This window comes from Lissotriton vulgaris, chromosome 1_1 (genome assembly GCF_964263255.1).
Source record: "Lissotriton vulgaris chromosome 1_1, aLisVul1.2, whole genome shotgun sequence".
Classification (NCBI taxonomy): Eukaryota; Metazoa; Chordata; class Amphibia; order Caudata; family Salamandridae; genus Lissotriton; species Lissotriton vulgaris.
The window spans coordinates 2,132,814,869-2,132,841,710 of record NC_141685.1 but is presented as its reverse complement, the minus strand read 5'-3'; the positions used below and the strand labels follow the sequence as shown (position 1 = coordinate 2,132,841,710).

The window sequence follows — 26,842 nt, the reverse complement described above, 5'->3', positions numbered from 1 at the left end:
GTCTCTATCTATCCTGATTTCACTCCCCAAGTGCAGCGACAACGATCAGGGTTCCTTGGGGTGAAGCGTCGCCTGAGAGAAAGAGGACTCAAGTACGCCATGTTGTTTCCAGCCCGACTACGGATTGAATTTAGAGAACGTGCTTACTTTTTTGATCAACCGGAGCGTGTGGCCGACTGGTTGGACTCGTTGCCGACAGAAGACTCTGGGAGCGGAGGCCCTGGTGGTGCGGAAGGTGGTGCAACGGCCCAGGAATAATGTGGGACCCCGGAGGTCCGGACTGAGACTACGTACTGTACTGAGTAAATTATCTGTGTGCTTTATGGTTCTGCCCGTGGCGGTGCGGGGACGGGTGATTTCTCCCTTCCTCCTCGGGGGGTTCTTTGTGTAGATAAGATGGGGTGACAGGCACACTGCAGTTGGGGGTGGCTTTTTAGTCAGCAGGGGTGCAGGGAGGGGGGTGTTGTAACGGGTTTCTGTTGGGGGGTTGGTTCTTTGGGATTTGGTTGTGTTTTGTTTCGTCTGTTCTGCATTTGTTTCCATGGTATATCACGGTTTGCAATCTTTCTGATCTTGGGGTTGTGGAGGGGGAGAGGGGTGGAGTATAGTTGTCATGATGGGGGGGGTGAACTGCGGGTTCTTTCTTGGAACGTTAACGGGCTGGGTGATAGAATCAAGCGGGGCATCGTATTACAGTTCTTGAGGCGCCACGCCCCTGATGTTGTGTTCTTGCAGGAGACCCACTTGATTGGAAATGCTTGTAAAGCCCTCGACCGTCGTGGCTACCGCCTGGTTGCGCATGCTGGTTTCACTTCTGGGTCCCGGGGGGTGGGTATCATGGTGAAGTCTTCCCTTGCTTTCGCTATTGATGAGACTGTCCTTGACGACCGTGGGCGATATGCTGCTGTTTCTGGGAGGTGGGAGGGTAAACAGATTGTGCTGGTTGCTGTCTATATCCCCCCAGGACTACAGGCCACCACCTATGCCGATCTCGGCAAGACTCTCCTTGATCTTCCGGATGGACTGTCAGTCCTGGGCGGGGACTTCAATTCTGTTATGTCTGGTGAATGTGATCGACTTCCCCCTAGGGTCCTACTACCGTCCCAGATGTGGCTAAGTGAGATGGCTGACACTTTTGGCTTAGTTGATGTTTGGCGCTCACTACACCCCGATCTCCAGCACTACACCTTTCACTCTGGTGCACATGGTAGCCTCTCCCGTATTGATTATTTCTTTATGTTAGCCTCCACTCTGTCCACTGTTCGTGAGGTACGACACCTTCCCCGGGGTATCTCGGACCATTCCCCCTTGCTGCTTAGGATTACTGTTGGTGGTCCCCGTGGTGACAGGGTTCCCCCGATTCCTCCCTGGCATTTACGAAGCCCCCGGCTCCGTTCAGATTTGGTCAAGGCAATTGATTGCTACTTCGATGAGAACGTGGGCTCGGTCACCTCCCCCACTGTCCTTTGGGAGGCCTTCAAGACGGTTATCAGGGGCTCCGCTCTATCACTTATTGCCACGGAGCGTAGGGTAAAGAGGGAGGCTGTGTTGGCTCTTGAAACAGAGATTACGGCGCTGGAAAGTGAGCTGGGAGGGAATGACACGCCTGCATTGTTGCACACTTTGGAATTAAAACAAGCTGACTATAAAGCATGTGTTACGGATGCTGCTAAATTGATGCGATCGAATCAAGTGGGCCGACTGTATGACGTGGGCGATAAGGCCAGCAAGCTCCTGGCGTGGCTGGATAAGGCCGAGCAGGCGAGTCGTGTGGTGCCTGTCATTGTTCGCGAGTCTGGTGAGAGTGTCTCTGACCCTGGTGAAATTGTGGATTGTTTTGTGGACCACTTCCGAAAGATATACACGCCCGTTAGCGATCGGGATGAGGCCGATTCCAGGTTACTATTGCGAGACATTGCCCTGCCTACTGTTTCCGATGAGGATCGCCTCGTCTTGGAGGCCCCTTTCACCGTCGACGAGATTGCCCTTGCTATCCGATCCCTGCGCTCGGGAAAGGCGATGGGCCCAAATGGACTGCCCATTGAGCTCTACAAACTTCGTCCGGATAAAATGGCCGCCCACTTGCGCCAGATGTTTCTCGAGGCGGTTGAGGCTGGCAGTCTCCCCCTCGAGCAACGCCTTGCTACCATAGTGGTCATCCATAAGGATGGCAAGCCTCGCGACCGCTGCGCCTCATACCGCCCCATTTCTCTCCTTAACGCGGAACCCAAAATCCTCGCTAAGGTTCTGGCCAACCGGCTGCTTAAGGTGATATGTGACTTGATTCACCCGGATCAATCCGGTTTCATCCCACACAGGAACACTGCCCTTAACCTGCGTAGACTCCACAGTGTTCTCGCGAGAGCTCCAATTCTCGCAGAACCGGCTGTGGTCGCCTCCTTGGACGCCACGATGGCTTTCGACACTATCGAATGGCCTTATCTTTGGGCGGCTCTCGCCAAATTTGGCTTTGGCCCTAACTTTATTGCATGGGTTAAGCTCCTTTATGAGCAGCCTTTGGCTCAGGTCGCGGTAAATGGCAGATGCTCTGATCCCTTCCCTCTAGGCCGTGGTACGCGCCAGGGCTGTCCGCTCTCCCCTCTTCTGTTCGCGTTGGCGCTCGAGCCCCTTGCCGCGTGGCTTCACTGGGAACCATCCATCAAGGGGATCAGATGGTCTCCAGACCTCGAGGACCGTGTCTCCCTATACGCGGACGATATCCTTCTCTATCTTACATCCCCCCAAAAGTCGCTTAACGTTCTCTTTGACGTCCTCACTTCCTTCGGAAAGAATTCGGGGCTAGTCATTAATTGGACGAAGTCCTGTGTATACGTCATAGCCGGGACTCTGCCGCCTCTACCTCGCAGGTTTCCCATACTGGTTGCGACCGATGGCTTCAAGTATTTGGGGGTTTATGTCTCCATGACCTCTTCTGTCCGCTATGAGCGGAACCTGTATGCTCCACTCCGTAGATTCAAGCAAGATGTCCGACGATGGCGTGAATTGCCCTTATCCCCACTGGGCCGCGCGGCACTCTTCAAAATGATGTCGCTTCCCCGATTTCTTTACGCCCTACAAAATTTCTTTAACCCTGTCCCTGCGCGCTATTTCCGTGAGGTTGAGAGTTTGCAACGGCAACTGATCTGGGACGGCCGTGCCCGCATTGCCTTGTCCAAACTCACCCTCCCATGGTATGATGGTGGTATCGCGTTGCCTGATATTAGACGATATTACTGGGCCTCCCACCTGAGCGCCATCAACCATGCAACGTATGCCCCAGAACCCGCTCCTGCCTTTGCCTTGGACAAACTACTACTACCCGGAGGCAACTTCACTAGGGCTCTGTACTCTAAGGCGCCCTTCCGACTCCTCACGGGCCCAACCAAATGTGCGGTAAGGGCGTGGAGGGATGCCACTGTGGCCACGGGCTGGGGTGGTAGGCTCACGCGTATGACGCCATTGTATGATTCGGACCGGTTGGGCAATCTGTGGAAGACGAAAGGTTTTGAGAAATGGGATATGATTGGGATCAGTACGGTGGAGGATCTATGGGCACGGGGCGCGGTCAAATCCTTTGAATTATTGAAACTGGAATACCGACTTGACGACAGAGAGCACTTTCGGTATATGCAGGTGAAGCATGCCTTGTCCTCCGTCTTTCCATTAGGTACCGACATACCGCAGGCCTCCCCTTTGGAGGATCGGGTTCTAGATGGCCACGTCCCCGATAGCACTATCTCCCTGATATACAAAAAGCTTATCAACAATAGGGCTGACCAGCTTGAGAAACTTCTCGCTTCCTGGACGGCCGACGGTCTCAAGCTAGACGATGAGGACTGGCAATCGGCTGTTTCCTCCCCTAAGGAGGTGGCTATTCCGGCTAGACTTCGCTTTGTCCAACTGAAAATCCTCCACCGTGTGTATTTGACTGGGATGCGTCTGGTGCGAATGGGGTTGGTTTCGGATGGACGATGTAGGCGTGGGTGTGGAATGGACGGTACCTTCCTTCATGTTCTGTGGGAATGCCCGATGATTGCAGCTTTTTGGTCTAGAGTGCATGATGTTATGGGCCGTGTCACCGGGATCTCCCTCCTTCCGGAAGCAAGACGCTGTCTGTTAAATGTGTGGGAACCGTCTGATTGTAATGCCGCCCAGACGCTTTGGGTCACCGTGGGCAACATGGTTGCGAAGAGAGATATAGCTCAGCTCTGGGGCTCCCCTCGATTGCCTTTGCTTAGTGCCTGGAAAGAGAACATGGACTGGTGCATGTTCAGGGAAAAAACTGTGTATGAGGCGCGGGGGCGTCCAAGGAAATGGTCCAGGGTCTGGGCTCGGTGGAATTCGTATCGCGGGGATATCTGCTCCCCGCCATTGGACTACGAGGTTCCTCTCCCCTCCTCTCCATGATTTATGTTACTTCTTCAACCCACGCCACACGCTTTGCTCTACTCTCGTGCTCGCCCCCCCCCTCGCCATATGTCCTTTCTTACTTGTCCACCCTCCCCCCCACCCCCAGCAACCCTTGCCGTAATGATACCATGTGTTTGTGTGTTGTTGTTCTTTTCGACAAAAACATAAAATTAAACCTTTCTCATCCTGTCTATATGGTGCTAAGTTCGAACCGATAATGTGGACTCGAGTGCTTGCTTTAACACCGTACTGCCTGCTAATTTACTTTTTAATCATCCTGCTTATGTCATAGCGGCCGGCCCGGTGGGGTTGTAGGCAGACGCTGTGTATTGTGCTATTATCAATAAAGGTTTTAAAAAAAAATAAAAAATAAAAAATATATACATTATATACAATACACATCATGTACAAAATCATGTATAACACCAAATTTTAAAGGAATGTATATAAAAATATATAAACCCATAAATAACATGTCATAAATATATAAATATATATGTTAAAAACATGACTATACAAGCATATTGACAATAAATATATATGCAAACACAACATTATTTACACTGGATGAGACCTCAAGTGGAACCGAAAGGTATAACTGCATAAATGCATTAAAGCCATAACACCGAGGTCGCAGCATCCTATTTATATTGCACATGTTGATTGCTCATATGTCTATACAGAGCTGGAGGGTTGGGAGGAGAGGAGATGTTAACCCACCGCAAGGTAAGGAGACCATCGCAGCCTCTACTCCCCCAGCCTCCAGCTGATACCCATAATACCAGGTTGGACCTTACCTTACCGTGGATGTATCTAAGTGAGTGGTGAGAAGAACGAACTCTGTGCATATTTTTATGTGAAAGTTTTTTTAGGTTTTGTGTGTATATGTGAGTTTTTTTCTATGCGTTTTTTCTATATAACCTTTCCTATTAGTTCTCTCAATTTTATTAGGTCAAAGTGTTAAGCTCTTAATACATCCATGTGCAGCCTAAGCCTAGGCTGCACTTCACACTGAAACCATCCACACCTCTAGAATTGTACTGGTTAAGCAGGAGTACATCTTAGTAGGAAAACAGACAGGTACACTAAGACTGCATTACGGAGGGCATTGAACCACAGAGAAGGGGAGGTCCACAGATATACACGATAGTTTGTTATTATCAGAGACACGTGTAAAAGTCTTCTGTGGAATTCAACCCCCCCGGGGCTCGACTGTCCATCTCCAGTATATACCTAGTCTCCAATTTTCTTAGAGCTCCGTCTCTATCACCACCTCTTTTGAGAGGACCCACACAGTCAATAGCATAGTAACGCAACAGGGAACTGTCGTTGTTATGGTGTTCTTTGAAGTGGCGGGCCACCGGATATGCCGGATCACTTGTGTTAATGGCCCTTATGTGCTGGAGTATCCTCTTGTGCACCTGCAGTTTGGTACTACCCACGTACCGCAGGGCACACGGACACTCCAGCACATACACCACATATTCACTCTTGCAAGTTAGTTGTTTTTTAATCTTGCGTACATTGGAGGTGAAGGGGATTGCAAATTCTGTTTTGTTCAATCCGTGCTGACATGCCTTGCAGGATGAGCACTTCCTGAAGCCCTTACTCTTCCCTAACCAGTTCTTGCTTGTAGGGACTTCTGGACTGGATTTAACTAGGGCATTTTGCATGGAATATGCTCTCCTATATGTGATAGACGGGATGTTTGGAATTTTATCACCTATCACTGGATCACATTTCACCAAGTTCCAATGTTTAGAGATTATTTTGCCAAGTGCCCCATGTTGCTTGTTATAAGCCCAAATCAATCTGACTGTTTGATCCTTAGAGGTGGTAGTCGTATTGGAGACTTTGGGCTGCAAGACTTGGCTACGGGACAGGGCATTAGCTTTAGTTATGGCCCTATCAACTACTGTGGCCTTGTATCCCCTAGCCAAGAATCTGGTCCTGCTAGCTTGCTGAGCGAGATTACATTGGGCTTCTGTACTGCTCAGACGTCTGATACGCAGCATCTCGCCATACGGGATGCTGCGTATAAGATGAGCAGGGTGATGGCTACTGGCATGGAGAATTGTATTTCCAGCCGTTGCCTTGCGGTACAACCTGGTTTCGAGTTTGGCTCCTCCTGGTGTCACTGTCATATCTAGGAAATGCACCTGATCCCTGCTAATGGTCGAGGTAAACTTCAAGTTGAAATCGTTACAATTGATCAGATCAACAAAGTGCTCCGCTTCTAGACGATATATATATATATATATATATATATATATATATATATATATATATATATATATATATATATTTCCATAGGAAATTTTGCAACGAGCTACAGCTCGAACTGCTGAACGGAATTACACCAAATTTGGCAAAAAGGTAGAGCTTGGTTCAGAAAGCGACTTTTTTTTAAATGGCGTAAATCCGTTCAGTAGTTTTTGAGAAATATCGAAATTTAATATATCGATATTTGAGAATTCTGACATCTGATTTGCTGAGGGGTTACGAGCATGAGCTTGCGGCTGATTGGCAGTGAACAGTTGAAACCAGAAAGTGTTGACAGCCATTTTGTGATTTACTCTGTCAGCTACCCTAAATCCTAAAACACTACTCTCAGCATGACCTCCTACACTACACAAACACCACTGCGCTATTCTAAACCCTAAAACACTGTTCCCACCACAAACTTCCAAACAGAGCACAAACACACTGCACTACACTAAATCCTAAAACAGTACCCGCAGCACAACCCCCTACAGTACACAAACACCACTGTACTACCCCAAAACATAAAACAGTACCAGTCCGTTGGCTCTCAGGTTTGCGTCTGCGAGCCGTCTTGTCTCTAGCTGTACATGTGCGAGCCAGTCCTGTCAATCTGCCAACTGATACTGGGAATATAAGGCAGCTCTAAAAAGTGCCCTTGTGTTTATTAGTTGGAGCTACATATAAGTGCAGATGCACAGCTTCAGGTTATTCAGAAAAACTCAATTTCCTTGATCTGTGAAGTGTACTTCATCACTTCTGTAGATATCAGCCATATCAAAACGTATGTTGTTGTTGTAGATCAACCCCATTCTATGGTCTCTGAGGTATGCAGACACAGCTTTTTTGACATTCTTCCTAGATTTTTCAATCTGAGGACAAAATTGGTTTGACCATTTCCACTTCTGTCTTTGGCATATATTGGAATATACAAAGACAGTTTGAGGCAAAAGCAACATCAATTGCCTAAAAGTGTCCTTCATTAGCATTTCCAAACCTACGCCAGTCAATGTACCTAGGTTGTTACCACCACAGTGCACAATCATGAGGTCAGGGTGTTGGAGATGCAAGCAGGTTTTAACCAAAGGGAGCAATTGGTGCCACTTCAATCCTCACGGTCCAGACCATTTAATGTCCACATTTTGTAAACCTAGGTCTAAGTCAATACGTCTCTGTTCTGCATACCTCTTGCACCAGAAAACATAGCGATGTCCTACGATCCACACTAGCATTTTGAAGGTCTGGCTGAAAGGTATGGATAGATGTCTGTAGCTCATGCAGTCCGTTCGTAAAATAGGAGATATATTTAAAGATGGGGAACTACTAAACTTTGGATGTTTAGAGTACCTTTTATAGATAAACAAAACAACTTCGGAAAGTTGTATTATAGCCGATTACGGCCAGAGTCCTCAGTAAGAGATTGCTGGTGTCATGCACATGCAGTTAGAAAAAAAATCACAATCACGCTATTATAATTCCAGTCCCCAGAAATATTGTGGTTATCATTTTGAGAATATGCTCTTATAAAAGGGTCTTTGGAAGTCTTTATTTTAAAAAAAAAAGGTAAAACCTGTATCTGATGATCTGACTGCAGTAAGCTTTAATCTTTTGAGCTAATTATGTCTGTCCCCAAAGCAAGAGCGTTCTTGATAAAACCGAAGTGGCAATCCATCAGTGAAGCATAATGTGGTGTCTGTTGAAGAAAATTATTTTTATACTTTGTGGACAAAGCTTTTCTTATAATAGTTGTGGAGCTGGGAACACGAAATTGTTTATTTACTTTTTTTACATAAAAAATCAAGCTGTCATTCTTTTTTTTCCCCAGAAATACTTACAAAAAATTAATTGCTTAAGCAAAATGACTGCACTGCCAAATCTAGAACTCATTGGGTTAAAATGATATTTGTACTAACTGAAGTGTCTCGCTTATGATTATTTCTTTTATGCTAAATGTCGGACGATGTTTCCAAGAGCAATTGGCAAAAAGTATGCCCTGCTAGTTGCGTTGTCTTCTGTACTGTTTAGTAAATTCTGTATATCGATAAAAAAAAATAAAAAAAAGATGGGGGACTACTTTTTTTCTCATTCAAAACGATAACTGATTAGGAGATGAAAAGCATTGTTTTTTAAAAGTAGGGTACACATTCGTTTTGTGGAAAAGCATCTTTGTGATTGGTTAAGAAAAAGCAGTTTAAACATGGAGTACATATCATAGGATAAAATTTGCTCAACTCAACCACACGTGCTACTTGCATTTGGAAGGCACTGTTTGAACTTAAAACAATCATGAACTTTTAACCTGCCCGTGCAGTTAAATGTTTGAGAAAATGTTGCAAAAAAATATTGTTAGGTTTGAAAAGATTGATTATCTTTTAACCTGCACGTGTTGTAGAATGTTCTAGAAAGTGTGCTGATAGAATACGTTGCACTTCTGACTTCTATGTGTCCTTGAAAACTAAAAAATCTGTTTATATGGAAAATTTTAAAAAAACAATAGAGAGAAGTTTTGCAATCTAAAAGAATTAACAAACTATTCTAATTTGTTCTTTACATGTATTTATGTGTAGAGCAACAAAATTACATACACAACAGCACCAGGAAGAGGAACAAGCAGGGAGTTGGGGGAACAGGGGGAGATGGGCACAATGGCACACATGCGCAATTAAGTACAGCACAACTACAGACAAACCATGGCCAAAATGAAACACACAACAAGGAGCAAAAGCCACACAACCCGCCAACATCACACCACTGAACAAGCACAGAAGTGAAAACCACACTGCCTGAAAGGGAGAAGGGTGAAAAAACCTCACATGAAGGGACATCTCACACACAATGCAGCACACACACATAGGAAGCAGAGCACACCAACATCCAACACAGTGTTGTCCAAACACAAACATTTGCACGATCAAACACAGGACAAAAATGCACTCGCCTGTGGGGGATAAACGTCCAAAAGCGTAAGTACAAAACAGGCACATGAGAACACATAAGTACAAACCCACAGTCCGTATGGGGTAGCAATTCACATATGGCAGGCATCCAGAGAGTCTGTGACACACACATTGGCATACAAATGAAGACACAACACATTTGGAGACAAGTGAAAATGTGGAAACTTTATTTAAAAAAGTGTGTGTCAGTACGGCCATGAGTAGTGCCACAATATGCAACCAAATTTAGCAGCATGCCTGAATAAGGAACCTAGGAAAACGTCCATGTTCACCTCTGGGTATACCATCACCAACACACATCAGTGTCAAGCCGCGTTGGTTGCCCGCGCCTCGGACATGAGTCTACGCCAATGCAGCTATGTCCACTGTTGTCTTGGGACATGTGACCAGATGTACAATGTGCAATGATGCGGCGGGACGCGTGCCATGTGGCACATCGAGTCGTGGGTGCAGGTACCTTGTCACTCGTCCATGAACGTGAGTGCAGCTGCGTAAGCCACTATCTCTAATGAGTGATGGTTGGCCACAATATTTGACAGGTCGTCAACGTAATCCATCAGCTGACCGGGACAGATGTGCTGACTCCAACCACTGTACCCAATGTACACCAAAGCAGATTCGGGAGTGGGTCAATTTGCTCACTGCATACTACGACACGTGCAATCTTCCAGGCCCAGTTCCCAACATGCTTGCCAAAAATCCATTAATGTCATAAACGGGCATCACCATGACACTCCTGGTCGTGGGTCTACAGGGGGCGCACACACCCGTCGTAATCCATGTCAGCTAACCACATGTTGGAGAGGCACACGTCCATGCACCACTTGGATAGGCACGTGCGACATTGCAACACAGGTTGAACGCAGGTGATGTCCGCAATGCGGAAGCTCAGCCAGTAAGTGATCCTCAGCACTGCCAAAGGCAGTGCACCCAGGGCATTTAGGAGACGTGCAAGGTATAGGTGGACGTGAATGGAGTCGACCATGTGTTCGGGATGCCCTGCCATTGCGTCAGTGACTCTGCTTGTAGCTGCACTGGCTTGCGGTGTGACAGTCTTGTGGATGAAATGGCAGAGCTTGGTGCAATAAGTCTGTGTGCAATGGGTGCAGGGCAGGGTTGTGGTGGGAGTACGTGTGAAGGCCATTTCACGCACGCTAACTAAAACGAAGGAGTTTTGAGTGTGGGATGTGTACTCGTTGTTCTCAAATCGGGCAGTGCGTAATGTGGGAGACGGATGCAAATATTATCATATCTGTCGGGGGCTGGCCACTTACAAGTTCCTTCTCGGAGCAGCAGATGTGCTAGCGCAAGATAGCTCAGCCAAAGAACCTTTCAATCCGTACAGTAACTTCTCCAGCTGCATTCATACAAGATGTGTACAGCGACCGGTCGTCGGTGGTGTGGGATGTCTACAACCTTGGTCATCATGGATGAGATGCCCAGCATTTCACACATGGGCGGGTTCACAGTGTGTTACATTGTCAAACAGCTGCTCCTCCCTCCCACGAGCCCCCACACTTTTGTGCGCTGCACTGTTGTACCGTGCACTCCTACGGCACATCATTGTAATGCCTATTTGCGCATGTCCTGCAGGATTCCAACCACACCGTGACACTGCCCTTTGGAGGTGGTGCATGCCACTTTACAAAATCGACTCCTCGTTCCCCTTGTGGCAGCCACACCAGAACACAGAGACACACTTACCACACTTGCTGCACACGGACATGTCTGAGACACCTCGTTCCCCTTGCCGGATAGACACACCCCTGCGCTGACCTGTGTACGCCGGACCAGCACACACCGCTTGTGAATGCAGGAGGATACGTGCGTAGCTACATGTCTAGGCTCACTGCCAGCGCTGAGGTGACATGGTAACATCCGCTGAAGACAGCACACTGTGATGTTGTAGGACCCGTGCTCATCATGCTAACACAGTGACCACACGGACACACTTGCTCAGATGCGGGTTCGGGGGGCGTTGGTGGTCCTGGGGTTGTTGCGATGAGTGTTGTAGCCCTCATGGGTATCCGTGTATCATGCTCATTGACTCTATGGCACCTGTGGGTGTTCCGGTGTGGCTCTTGGCTGTGTTCCCTTTCATGCTGCAGGTAGTCATCCTGCTTAACACCAGCAGAAAGCAAGTGTATGATCCCTGATGCTAACACGGCTTATCGCCGGAATTTGTTTTGCATCGCAGTTTTTGCTTTTCATTGTGAAAGTTGTGATGTGGTTTTTTCGTGTACAGAAAAATAAACAAACTAGGCAGTGTACCCTGTCAAGATCCAGCTCCTGACCCACTATTCCCAATCAATATAAATACAATGAGATTTCTTCATTGATTGTGTGTGTACACTGTAAATGCACCCCCTACCACAGTGCAATTCAATGCAGGATTTTAGTATTCAGAATAAATCGCATGGGTGCACCTCGTTTGTTTTTGCTTTGGAACGCCTACTCTACATCTCAGTCAGTCAGTCAGTCAAATTAACTTTATTCGATTTGTTAAAATCATACAAAGTACATAAAAACAGTATTATTTACAATTAAAAAGGAATTAAACAGTTTCATTTGTAAACAAGTTAATGAGACGAAAGTCGATACATTAAAATATTTAAGAAACACATTGTGTACATCAGATTTCCAAGTTCATACCCCTTCTGGCTCTGGTTGCTGCCACAAGGAAATTGGCCATGGCGAAAGTGATACAGATGTTGCCCAGTGATTTTAAATATAACATGGCTGGTCTCACCTGGGAGAAGCCCGCTTCTCTTAGGACTGGTAGCAGGTATTTTTTCCTTTGGTCGGAGAAGAAATCACAAAACATAACAAAGTGTAAACTGTCCTGAACAGAAAAATTGTGACAAGTGCAGGGGGGAGCTAACTCAGGTTTCATCCAGGTGTTAAAATGGCCCAAATAAAAATGAATAGTGTTAAATCTGAATTTTGTTAACAAAAATCTATGGAACGGATTAGTGACAAAACATAAATAGGGTTCAATTGCAAGTGACTGGAGTGACAAATAATGCATTCGGACAGATGGTTTTGATAATTCAACTTCTTCTCGCAACATGTATGCCCTAGACATAAACTGTTTTTTTATGAAGCTCACATCCTGCTTTGTGATACACGAGGGAGAGGTGAATAAATCTGGACGTCCTAGTTCATTAAAAGATTTATGCAAATACGCCATCCATGGTATCTTGTGACTGTATTCTAAACTCATCACATCCCTCATGATCGTGTGGTTTAACGATAGTTCAGGATTTAGCCAGGTCTTAAGCCAATATATTAGTGGGGCCAATCTCAATTTGTCCTGGATATAATCCATGCCAAGTTCTGTATGAATGGAGAAAACCGGAGAGGATTGGGGAAGGGACAGGACTGAACGTAAAAAACTATTTTCGGCTACCTGGATTTCGTCTAGTCGTGCATAACCCCATAGGGAGGCACCATACAAAGCCACAGGAAGGGATTTGCTATTGTACACCTGGATAATGGCCTTCATGGGTCTATGTCCCAGCCTTTTCGCAAAACTTAAGATGGCCCTAGATGTTCTTGTAACCGCTAGGCTTTTAGCACGTATCTGTGGGCCCCAGGTACCCCTGCTATCAAAAAGCACTCCCAAGTAGGGGAACACGGGAACTCCCGACACTATCTCCCCTTTACAAAAGAAGGTTTTAATTCCTCTCTTGACACTTTTCCCTTGTGTCCCTACCACCATGGTGTGCGATTTAGAGGCATTAACCTTCAGGTCCAACCGGTCCATAAAGGTCCCAAATGCATCTAACAATTTTTGGAGGCATACCCCAGTGCGTGCAATGAGTACAGCATCGTCCGCGTATAGGAGAGCGGGGATCTTAACTTCTCCTACACGCGGTACGTCACATGCTGCCCCAAGTAAATGCTTGCCTAGGTCATTTATATAAATGGTAAACAACAGGGGGGCCAATATGCATCCCTGCCTAACACCCCGTAGAGATCTAAAACTTGACGTGCATCTTCCCTCTTTGGTTACTCTTACAGCAGCGAATAAATCCTGATGCATAGATGCTATAAAAGCCACCAGGTCGGCGTCGATTCCCATATTAGTTAGGCTTTCCCAAAGTTTCGATCTGTTGACCAAGTCGAAGGCCGAGGAGAGGTCCATAAATGCTAAATACAAGGACCCCTCCTTGGCCACCGTGTACTTAGAAATCAGTAGGTGCAGGTTTGAGCACTGTTCTAGCGTGCCTCTTTTTTCCCTAAAGCCATACTGTATATCAGCCAGGCCCCCGCAATCCTCCAGGCTATCTCTTAACCTAACTAAAAGGACTCTGCCCAGGATCTTAATGGCAGAGTCCAGGAGGATAATAGGCCGGTAGCAGCCTGGGTCATCCCTTCTACCCTTTTTAAATATAGGCACTATGGTGGACGTAGCCCATGTATTTGGAGGGGGCGAAGTATTTGCGGCTGTGAACACATTGGCCAGGATACCAGCCCAGAGTTTGGGGGAGTGTAAATAAAAGTCTGCTGGAACCCCGTCTGGGCCGGGGGCTTTATTCTTTGTTGTGGCACGTATTGCTTTTTCCACCTCCCCGCTGTTGAATTTTATAGGTGTGGCCACCAAACTTGCACAGTTGTGTGACAGCGGACAGGCGCCCGACTCACCATAAACAGAACTGAAGTGGGCCAGCCACTTCTCGTCGGGTATTACACAATCAGTGTCTAAATTTGGAGAATCAGAAAAATAAGGGTGATTTACTACAGCCCAGAATTGCCTACTGTCCCTCAAGATGTTAATATTGGTTAGTTGGTCCCATGCCTCCTGCTTGATGCTATCCCTTCTGGACTTTGTGGCGGCCCTATACTCTTTTCTCAATACTGCAACCAAAGCCCTGTCCCTAGGTTGTGCTTTAAGGGCAACTTTTAGGGCTCTAAGAGCCCTGGTGCAAGCAGAATCAAACCATTTATGCAGCTTTTGTTCTCCCCTACCCCTTGGTACCGTAAGGTTCTCGGCCACTATATGGCATATTGATTGAAAGGCGGCCATGGTGTCATTACCTGGCACAGTCGGATCTTGGCAGATCTTAATCTGCTCTTCAATCTTTTGGCCGATGTTAGTGTAAAAATCATCTGCCACCACATTCCCCCATTTCAAACGCCTGCCTTGGTCTGTTGGGCGAAGGGTGAATCCCTGTTTGGAATGCCCTGGCATGGGTCCCAAAGCACCCCCCCAGCGGATGGACAAAAAAACAGGATTATGATCACTAAAAGGGGAAAACACAGTACAATAGGAAATAATACAATTAAAAATGGCAGAGGTCACAAAAATATATTCAATAACAGATCCCATGGGGGAGCCCTTAAACGTCGGTGCTCTAGGTACCCCCTCTCCTGTTGTGAATTCAAGGAGGTTAAATTTGGCCAGAAAATCCTCCAGATCCTCTCCGGGCCTAGTATGTTCGAAGTGTGGGCCCTCCTGTTCCCAAGCCTCCGCAACTCCTAGGGTGGTGCAACCCAGATTACAGGGGTGAATATTAAAATCTCCCATTAACACCAATTCATAGCTGGAAGGGGAATTTTGGGTGAAAACGGTTAAGAATGCGTCCAGTTGGGTGATGTTATTGCCCCCAAATTCCTTATTGACAGCGTTGTAGAAATTGATAAACAAAATGCTTTTTAATGGACAGATTTGCCTTTCTACAATTAGACAATTAGGGGAGTCATAATCAATTTTTTTTAGCGAACCAGTGAGGTCTAAAGAAAAAAAGGTCAAAAGACCTCCCCTCGCTCTCCCTGCAGCACTGGGACGGGCCGCGACTGAAAAGCTTACAAAACCGTCCAGCCATTGATTGGAGGACAAGTCCCAAGTTTCTTGTAGAGCGATGACGTCGTGTTCTGAGACAAAGGCGACCCACTCGTTGTCGCTCCTTTTTGAACTAATTCCGGCAATGTTCCAGCTGATAATTTTACAGCCCATTTCTCCCTTCGAGATAATTGTCATAGGAGAACAGGGGTGCATAGTGGGCTTATGTGACGCCCTGCCCCCGGTGACCTGGTTAGTGGTAATTACATTTGATGGACCTGGAGAATCATCGAACGGGTACCCCTGGGTGCAGCCTGTTGTTGAATTACTGATTTCGTTAGGAATTCCTTTGTCAGCGAGGGGCAAGGGGATGGAGTTGCCAATAGGTGGATGTCAGTCGCAATCATCTAGATTAGAAAATGCAGAAAAACGATTCTCCAACCCCAAACCCCAATCCACTGAGGCGACGTCCTTCCTCCCTCTTTTAGTCACAATGTTCCATTTGGTTCTCAGGATACTTGAGTTTGGACCACTACCCTTTCTGGGATAGAAGAAATCCAGAGTCAATGGAACTATAGAGGTTGATCTCCTTTGTGGTGGTAGGATGTTAGGTAGGATGTTAGGCAAAACCCCAGGGTCAGAGAAGTGTAGGACGACGCACTCCCCCTGAAACTTTTTCACCCTGTCCCCAATCCACTGGACCCTTCTAGCTTTAACGAGCTCTTGAGAGAGTTGCTGTTTTCCCCATGGAGTGATTACCATGTTGTTGGTAAGCCATGATAAGGATTTATTTATTAGAGAGGATGTTGTTTCCCGCTCTCCTTGAGCCAAAGGAGGAACATCTCATTATCAGCACTTTAACGCAAATAAAGTTGAGATAAATCTAACACACTATTCAGAAGCTGGTGCCAACTGCAGACATTACCAGTATTCCCGTGATAACTGCCCCAAAATTTAACACCATGGTGGACACCACCAAATAACAGTAATAAGAACGAGAAAGAGTCACGCAGCACGTAACAACCAAAAACTTTATTGAAATTTAAGAAACTCAACACAAAACAACAAGGCGGAAGACTCCTGTCGGGTCCATTAATGTCGACGGCACAGCCTGGAAAATAAAGCACAAAATAAGGATGTGTGTAATGAACATGTCAAAAGAGTGAGACATAGAGAAAGAGAGAAGGAAAAAAAAGCCAGAGAGAAAAAGAGAGGGAAGGATGGGAAGAGGGTGAGAAAGGGAGAAGGGAGAGAGTGAGAGAGATAGAAGGAAAGGAAGGGAGTGAGAGAGAGAGTGAAAAGAGGGAAGTGAGATAGCGGGAAAGAGAGACACCGCCGCCCATGCACATCCATGATCAAATAATTACCTGCTGCCACCGGAGTGTCTTCCAGTGGGCACTCCACGTGCCCGTGAAAGCTCCAGGGCCCGGTCCCGCCACCATGGCTTGGAACACATTATGTGGACCCGCTCCGCGGCTCAGCAGATCCCACACATGTCGCTGAATCCTGAGTCATCAATGGCGGAGACCACATCAGCTTCTGCCGCTAACCTTGTGCAACGCAAGTTAGCGCCACGTGGTGGTAGGCCGCTGACGGCCATACAACTTAAGGTGCGACTAACCCTGTGCAAGTCGTGTCCGCGCCACGAGGTGGTAGGCCCCTGATGGCCACATCAGCTTTGGGTGGCACTAACCCTGTGCAACTCAAGTCTGTGCCATGTGGTAGTAGGGCCCTGACGGCCACATCATCTTTGGGTTGCACTAACCCTGTGCAACTCAAGTCAGCGCCACGTGGTGGTAGGGCCGTGATGGCCATACAGCTCAGGGTGCGACTAACCTTCTGTGCATCACTGATGACATCTCAAATGACATCACTGATGACATCACTGATGACATCATCCATGTGAAAATCTGATGCACCCCCTCAAACTCTAATATAACTTTGATACATCCACCCTAAAATATAAAGTATAATTTTCAAAACCATCGAAACACTAATATCAGTTACTACATACGCACTCACTGATTCCTAGGTATAGGCACACATACACTCATTCACCCACATAGCCCCTCATACATGCAGTCACTCATGAATAGAACACTATCATATGCACTCATACATCTAAACAGACACTCACACACTGCCACTCACGCATGGAGTTATTCACACACCTAGTCAATCATGCAAAGAATCAATCACACTCCCATTTACTCACCTATACAGTTATACACACACTACCTTACGTATTTATACAGAGACTAATTCATACTTAGTCTCCTATGTAATCACTGATAGAAGTACACACTCATCCATACAGCCACTCTCACAATCCCTGACTCTCATGTATAGTTATGTATATACTTCAACTCTCACATGCACTGTATTTTACATATGTAGTTACTTGCTCATGTACCACTGAGACATCCATTCAGTTACCAACAGACTCATACACACACTCACCCACCCATACAGCTGTTTCCATATGCACTTTTGAACCCATACACCCAGTGAACCAACCTCTCACACATCTATGCACAGAGTCAGACAGCTCTCACCCACCCACTCACTCTCCCATACAAATACTCAGGCAACCAATCAATAACCCATAGAGACACTTATGTAGCTACTGAGCAGCCCATGCAGCAGGTTACACACCAACAGACAGACTGATACAGAAATTCACACAGTTTAGTCACTAACCCATGCATTCAATAAGACACATGTAATCACTCATTTATACAGTCAGTCACGTACGTACTAAATCCTTTATAAAGACACTTATACACCCACTCATTCTTCAATACAGCTTGGCATATATATATATAAAACAAATTTACACTTTACAGAAACACAGAGTCACTGGATGATGTCATCATCAGTGATGTCATTAGTGAGGTCACTGACCATGTCATGAAAGATGTAATATGCGACGTCATCAGCAGTGCATTGCGGGTGCGCGAGTTATAGTCAGCTGAACTAACTGTAACTACAGAATTTCTATGGTTTTGTACGAGTGCAATCTCCAGCTAACGATAACATGTCTGCAACCTATGGTTTTTTCACTGAATATATATATTATATATATATATATATATATATATATATATATATATATATATATATATATATATATATATATATATATATATATAGTAAATATATATATAGTAAATGTTACCCCTCCAAAGTCTAATGCAGTCACTACTATATCTAATGTTCCCAGATTGCAATACTTTTTTCCAATGTTGCTCTTGAATATATCTAATATTATTATTTGTTGATTTGTTTAATTTCATATAAATATATATATATATTTGTTTAATTTCATATAAATATATATATATATATATATATATATATATATTTATATGAAATTAAACAAATCAACAAATAATAATATTAGATATATTCAAGCAACATTGGAAAAAAGTATTGCAATCTGGGAACATTAGATATAGTAGTGACTGCATTAGACTTTGGAGGGGTAACATTTACTATTCCCACTCCAGTCTGTGCAACAGTAGGAACATTGCTGGACTATGGAGAGGTAAAATGTACTATTCCCATTTCATTCTGTGCAACTGTAAGGAGAGTGTTGGGCTTTGGAGGGGTTACATTTACTGTTCCCACTCCAGTCTTTGCAACAGTAGGGAAACCGTTGGACTCCGGAGTGGTAACATTTACTTATTCCCACTCTAACCTGTGCAACAGTAGGGAAAGCATTGGACTGTGGTGTGGTAAAATGTATTATTCCCAATCCAGTCTGTGCAACAGTCATGAAGGTGTTGGACGACGGAGGGGTAAGAATTGCTATTCCGAGTCTGTGCAACAGTAGAGAAAGCGTTGGTCTTCGGAGGGGTTACATTTGCTATTCCCACTCCAGTCTGTGCAGGAGTAGGGAAAGTGTTGGACCTCGGAGGGGTAACATTTACTATTCCCACTCCAATTGATGGAACAGTAGGGAAAGTAATGGACTTTGCAGGGGCAACAATTACTATTCCCACTCCAGTCTGTGCAACAGTAGAGAAATTATTTACTTCAAATTCATAACATATATGAAACATAACTCTATTAATTTATACTAAATATAAAACTCTTAATATGAACATTAATTAACCCCCCAAAAATAAATATATATATACACAAATGTTAAACAATTAAACAATTAACATGATTATTAAACATTTATTTATTACTACATTAACTTTCCACACAATACCCTCACAAACCTAGCAGCCCACACTTAAAATGTATCTAAAATATATACATGTAACACAAATGACATAATTAATAATCAATTAAATATGAATAATGTACTTATTGATTATTAATTGATTAATTAACTTCCCAACCTATAACCCTACAAACCCAGCAGCCCACACCTGATATATAACGTAAACAATATAATCATTACGCAGTTTACATAATTAATAAACAATTACAAAATTAATAATACATTGCTAATTAAATGTTAATAAATGATTTCTTATTTAATTTTCCACCCCATAACCCTACAAGCCCCGCAGCCCACACATAATATATAACTTTAAATATATAATTATTACAGCATTAACATAATTAATAATCAATTAGATAATTAATAATCAATTAATAATTAATTGTAAAATAATTATACTTAATTAACTTCCGAAAAGGCCCCCCATACAAACCTAGCAACTCGCTACAACAATATAAATGACTAACAATTATATAAAAAATTATAAACCACTGTGGGGCTGATTACGATCCTGTTCGGAAAGCATTCCGACCGAATCGGTTTGGGAATGCTTTCTGGGCGACTCGGATCGGGAGAGTCTGGCCGATCGATTTGGATGCTTCCGGATGCTTCTGCATACGATTCAGTTGGACTCCCATTGACTTCAGTGGGAGTCTGTGTTCCGAATGAGAACACAGGCTCCCACTGAAGAAAAGGGTGGCTGGGGAAAATCGTGCACCCTGTAGCAGGCACCCCATAGTGCCAGCCACACTGTGCATGGTTGGGAGGGGGGACCCATGGGTACTCCCAGGGGCCCGATTCGGAAGGCCCGGGGGAAGGGGGGCCTGCTACAGGCGCCCAAAGACCAATTCTGACAGCTGTTTTGTTCCGGGCAAACTGAATTGGAATGGCTGTGGAATCAGTCATCGTAACCGCTTGCTCGGAAACAGAGTCCATGGAGCTGTACGATTTGGCTCCGAAAGGCTCGACCTCTCCGAATGCCTTTCGGAACTGATTCGGACAGCCCTTGTGGTTTCCGGACATCGTAATCGGTCATTCGGGACTGGGTACAATTCGGTCGGAAACAAGGGTTCCGAATCAGATTTGGCGAGCCCGAATCTGATTAGGAGCCCTTCCTAACAAGATCGTAATTGACCCCTTAAAATTGAAAACAGGATTTAAAACTATCATTAAGAATTATACAAACAATAATAACACATAAATTAATATATGAACTAACACGAATAAAGACAATTAAAAAACAATATTTGTTATAGTTATATTTTTGGAAATTATATTAACAATATAACTTAACTGAAACATCAATATTCATGACAATGATATTTCTGCATCACAATATTTTTGTATCACATTACTGTTTTGCCGATATTTCTGCAACTCAATATTTAAACTTAATATTTTTTCCAAATATTGTTTTTATTCTAGTTCTAGTCTAGAGTCAGCTTTCAAACTAGTTAGACGTATCAATATGTGATAACTCTTAGATGCTTTAGAAGGAATATCAAGAAGCTCTAAATCAGGAACACTATTGGAAATATCATGTCACAGTTGCACTACCATGACAATCCAGATTCAAAAGTACTGATGCTAGAATCTATACTTCCTTGAACTCACACACTCAAGCAAAGAATATCTGTGCCAGTTGGAGGTACGTTAGAGGAAAGAGGAATGGCACAAGGGAGAGAAGGAGAAAGAAACAGAGACACTGGATATCTTTACTTTGCCAGTTCTCACTGCCTGACTCAATCTGCACTTCTGATAGCTTTTATATCTACAGTACGAACTAATTCCTTTAATATATGGACAGTGATATTTCAGTTTACTATTTCTACAAAGACATCTGATATGCCTTGTTGTAATTTCTATTTAAACAACTATCTGTGACTGGTGATTGCTCAGTGACTTTCTAGAACTTAAAGCTACAGGCAACCTGTGTAAATAATGTATGGAACAATCTGGACATTCTAATATCTATTACTACCTTCAGCGAGTTAGAAATTAAGTTTGTGATCTGAATGATTCTCAAGACACTTAGGGGCTGATTATGATATCGGGTCAAATACCCTCTCGGAATTGGGACTGACCGACTCGCGCTCGGCAGTTCTGTCCGACGGATTACGATGTGACCGAACACTGGTCGGAGTCCCATTTTTTCCTATGGGAGCCGTGTTCCGCCTGACAGCACAGGCTCCTATGGAGAAATGGTGTATGTGTGTAAAACCCTGTCGCAGGCACCTCATGGTGCTTGCCACACAGTAAATGGTTTTACAGGAGGCTCGGCCATGAACTGTAGGCCGTGAGAGCTAGGGAGCCCTGCCAGGGGCACCAAAAGTCACTTTCTAACAGCCTTTTCGTATCGGACAGGCCGACTCGGAAAGGCTGTTGGAAACCGACATCGTAATCGCTGAGTCAGAAATGTGGTCCATAAAGGTGTATGATGCAGGTCCGACTGACACGAATTCTTCAAGAACTGGTCGGAACCGATTTGGAAAGACTGTGTGGTTTACTATCCGACTGCAAACATCGTAATCGAGTCAGTCAAAAGGGTTCCGACATAATCTAGGGGAATCCGAATGTCAGGAGGAGGCTTTCTGCCCAACATCGTAATCGGCCCCTTGGTACACCAAACGTAACGTAATGGATGGTCCTTAGTATTGTGATTTCTTACCTGGAATTATACATTCACAATCTCACCACAGGCAATAGCTTCATAACATAAGTGATTCATGTGGCATAAACAAGTATGAACAATATAGAGGATTTGACAGTTCCCCCGTAAATAGATGTAATGGAGTTTGAAATCCTAGAAAGGATGGCACTGGCGGAAAAAACTGTAATACTTGAAATGGTGACTTCAATACTAAAATTAATATTAAAGTCTAAATCCTTGGTCTCTAATATTTATCGAAAATACTTCTCCCAGAACAAAGTCCCTAATAACTCTAAATGCACTGATTTCCAAACTTTTGGCCTAACGATTCCAGCAGCATGAACTAGGTATAACGATTGTCTTGAAAAGAGTGCTTTGAACCATGAGGAACCTATGCTTGATGGATCCATGATTGCTGCCACCACTGCAAATCTTAATAGAGTTCTGTGGTGCTCTGGGAACTGTAGTTTGTCTTGCTTGTATCTACATATATAGTGCAGTGCAAGCCTAGCAGCCCCAAATCCTCAAACCAAGTGGTTCCAACACTAACCTCCTCTCGAGCGAAAGACTCGAGCACCATTGAATTTTGGAGGAGTATGTCTCCATGTCACCTTGGAATACACTACTAAGTGCAACCATGGATAATGACACATCATTGCCTTTAGATTGAGGGCATCATGGACAATCACCCAAGCAGTGTGAAATGTATTAACTTTCGTAGAAAAGTAAATGGAATGCAGAAACAAACACCAATATCTATACACTATAACATGGTATAACATTTATCCTTTTATCATATCATGTTTTTCAAAAGATTTTCTTTCTTTTTATCATAATATTTTGATGGCCACTACTTTTAAGCAGCAGCGAGTTTATTTTTCTGCTGTTTAATTTTGTGGCATATGCTTGCATTGAAAGAATTTTAAAAAATGTAAACCGCACCATGTTGCCAAGGTCAAACCTATCAGATTTGCCAATACCTATTTTAATTTGTTGAAAGTTGTCACATTTGTTTCCCAGATCAATGAAAAAACACTTCTAACAAATCCCTTTTTTCACAGGCCCTGGGTTTCCAGTTACTTCAAAAACATCCCGATGCACATCTACTGCCAGCCCATTGGTGGCGTTCGTCCTAAGCGAAGATACAGGATATTAAAATAAAGTTCAAGGCACTCAGTCAAAATGATGCTTTGGGTCTCCTGTTATGTGCTTCTAATGCTCATGTTTTATATATTTCAATAAACAAACATGTTTTCATCTAAAAAAAAAAATATTTTCATGATACATCGGTTTTTTTAAAATACGTGGCCTTCTAAGCAGAGGTAAATGTGTTCAATCTTTCCAGGATTGAGGATAATGGGGTTTTGTCAATACTGACCTAGATTTTATGTTGCCAGAAAAATAAAGCATGTGGCAGAGTACACCATAAGAACAAACAACTGTCTTGTAGTTATGGTAACAACACAAAACTGAATAGCTATCTGTAATTAATGTGACCTTGTAACAAGTGCTACTCATTGAAATCAATCAATCAATCAATCAGTGACACTTGTAAAGCGCGCTACATACCCGTAGGGTCTCAAGGCGCTGGGGGGGGGGGGGGTGCCGCTACTGCTCGAACAGCCAGGTCTTCAGCTTCTTCCTGAAGGAGAGGTGGTCTTGGGTCAGGCGCAGGTCGGTCGGGAGGGAGTTCCAGGTCTTGGCGGCCAGGTAGGAGAAGGACCTTCCTCCTGTAGTCGCTCTTCGGATGCGGGGGACGGCGGCGAGGGCTTGGTTGGCTGATCGGAGGTGGCGTTTGGGAGCGTAGAAGTTGACTCGGCTGTTGAGGTAGCTCGGGCCTTGGTCGTGTAGGGCTTTGTGTGCGTGGGTGAGGAGGCGGAAGGTGATTCTTTTGTTGACGGGGAGCCAGTGAAGGTCTCTCAGATGTCCGGAGATGTGGCTGGTTCGTGGGATGTCGAGGATGAGTCTGGCTGAGGCGTTCTGGATCCGCTGGAGTCTCTTCTGGAGCTTGGCGGTGGTACCGGCGTAGAGGGTGTTGCCGTAGTCCAGTCGGCTGGTGACGAGGGCCTGGGTGACGGTCTTCCTGGTCTCGGTGGGGATCCACCAGAAGATCTTCCGTAGCATGCGTAGGATGTTGAAGCACGCCGAGGAGACGTTGTTGACTTGCCTGGTCATGGAGAGGGAGGGGTCCAGGATGAAGCCCAGGTTGCGTGCATGGTCTGTCGGTTTGGGTGCAGTGCCCAGGGCGGGAGGCCACCAGGAGTCGTCCCAGGCGGAGGGTGAGGAGCCCAGGATGAGGACCTCCCTCTTGTCCGAGTTCAGTTTCAGGCGGCTGGTCGTCATCCACTCGGTTACCTCTTTCATCCCTTCGTGCAGGTTGGCTCTGGCGGCGGCGGGGTCGTTGGTCAGGGAGAGGATCAGCTGGGTGTCGTCGGCGTAGGAGATTATGCTGAGGTTGTGTTTGCGTACGATGGCCGCGAGGGGGCTCATGTAGACGTTGAAGAGGGTGGGGCTCAGAGATGATCCTTGGGGGACGCCGCAGATGACTTCGGAGGCCTCTGACTTGTACGGTGGTAGGCGGACTCTCTGTGTTCTTCCGTCGAGGAAGGAGATGATCCATTCCAGCGCCTTGTCCTGGATTCCGATGTTGCTGAGGCGCCGTACTAGGGTGCGGTAGCAGACCGTGTCGAATGCCGCGGAGAGGTCTAGGAGGATGAGGGCCGCTGTTTCTCCATTGTCCATCAGGGCTCGGATGTCATCGGTGGCGGCGATGAGGGCGGTCTCGGTGCTGTGGTTGGCTCGGAAGCCGGACTGTGAGGGGTCGAGGGATCCGTTCGTCTCGAGGAAGGCGGCCATCTGCTTGTTGACGGTCTTCTCGATGACTTTGGCTGGAAACGGGAGGAGCGAGATGGGGCGGTAATTCTTGAGGTCGGTGGGGTCCGCTGTTGGTTTCTTGAGTAGAGCGCTGAGTTCGGCGTGTTTCCAGCTCTCAGGGAAGATGGTGGTATAGAAGGATGTGTTGATGATGTCTCGCAGGTGGGGTGCGATGACAGCGTCGGCCTTGTTGAAGACGTGGTGAGGGCAGGGGTCGGTCGGTGATCCGGAGTGGATGGAGTTCATCGTGCGGATGGTGTCTTCGGTGCTGATCGGGGACCAGGCATGGAGGGTGGTGGTGGGGGGTGGTTGCTCGGTCATGGTGTGCGTTGGTTGGTCGTTGAAGCTGTTGTGTATGTCCGCGATCTTGTTGTGGAAGTATGAAGCGAGGGAGTTGCAGAGGTCTTGCGATGGGGTGATGTCGTTGTTTCCTGCGCTGGGGTTGGAAAGCTCTTTCACGATGTTGAAGAGTTCCTTGCAGTTATGTGCGTTGTTGTCCAACCGGTCCTTGAATGCTGTTTTCTTGGCGGCGCGGATCAGCTGGTGGTGTTTACGGGTGGCAAGTTTGAAGGAGGTCCTGTTGTCCGGTGTCGGTTCCCTTCTCCAGACTTTCTCGAGGGCTTGGCAGTTCTTCTTGGAGCTCTTGAGTTCGTCGGTGAACCATGGGGCCTTCTTGCTGCCGGGTCTGCTAGGCGGGGTCCTCAGTGGGGCGAGTTCGTCCACGCAGTTGCTGATCCACTTCGTGAGGTTGTCGGTGGCCTGGCTGGGGTTCGCTGAGCTGGCAGGAGGGTGCTGGCTCAGGGAGGTGGCGAGCTGGTCTGCTGTGATCTTGTTCCAGCTTCTGCGGGCGGCCTGTTGCTGGTGTTGGTGGGTCGTCGTTCTCTTGAAGGTGAAGTGGACGCAGCTGTGGTCCGTCCATTGAAGCTCTGTGGCGTGGCTGAAGTCGATGTCTGTGCTGGAAGAGAAGACTGCGTCGAGTGTGTGTCCGGCGAGGTGGGTGGGGGTGGACACCAGTTGCTTGAGTCCCAGGTTGGCGAGGTTGTCGAGCAGGGTGCTGGTGTTGCGGTCGTTGTTGTTCTCCAGATGGAAGTTGAGGTCTCCCAGGAGGATGTAGTCAGCGGAGGGGAGGGCATGCGGGCTGACGAAGTCGGCGATGTCCTCGCTGAATTGCGTGCGTGGTCCAGGGGGTCGGTAGATCAGGGTGCCTCTGAGGGTGGTGTTCGGGTTGGTGTGGATCTGGAAATGCAGGTGTTCGGCGCTGGTCAGGGTGTTGTCGGTGCTGGTCGTGAGACGGATGGTGCTCCTGTGGATGAAAGAAATGAAAATGTCAAGATTTGGCATATGATGAAATGCCCATATTTATCAGACCTCAATAAATAGCAGCTGATAATCAACTATATGTTTATTCATTACCGAACGTGCATTTTTACAGCTGTTTAAAGTGATCGAGAGTCAAAATGTGGCTGCAATCTACACAGATTCTTCATCAGACCTTATCCGGAAGCGTGAACATATATAGTTCTATAAACACAGTGCATTTTACATCCTGAACTGAGGATTGAACTCTAGGATGGACTGTAGAATGTGAGAGCCTAGTAGGCGGGACTCTAAGTGGAGGGAAGTAGAAGTGGAACCTTTTTTCCTACATTGTGTGTCTATAGAGACGT

At 45.8% G+C, this 26,842-nt stretch overlaps 1 protein-coding gene across 1 annotated transcript in view; it reads left to right on the top strand.

Moving 5' to 3' along the window:
• The window catches only part of LOC147751710 (uncharacterized), a 304,390-nt gene extending 280,874 nt beyond the window's left edge, over positions 1–23,516 (top strand). The window contains exon 5 of the mRNA XM_086939271.1: positions 23,363–23,516. Coding sequence (XP_086795397.1) covers positions 23,363–23,462 — 100 coding nt within the window. The 3' untranslated portion in view covers positions 23,463–23,516. The remainder of the gene's footprint in view (positions 1–23,362) is intronic.
• Positions 23,517–26,842: the final 3,326 nt, after the last annotated feature.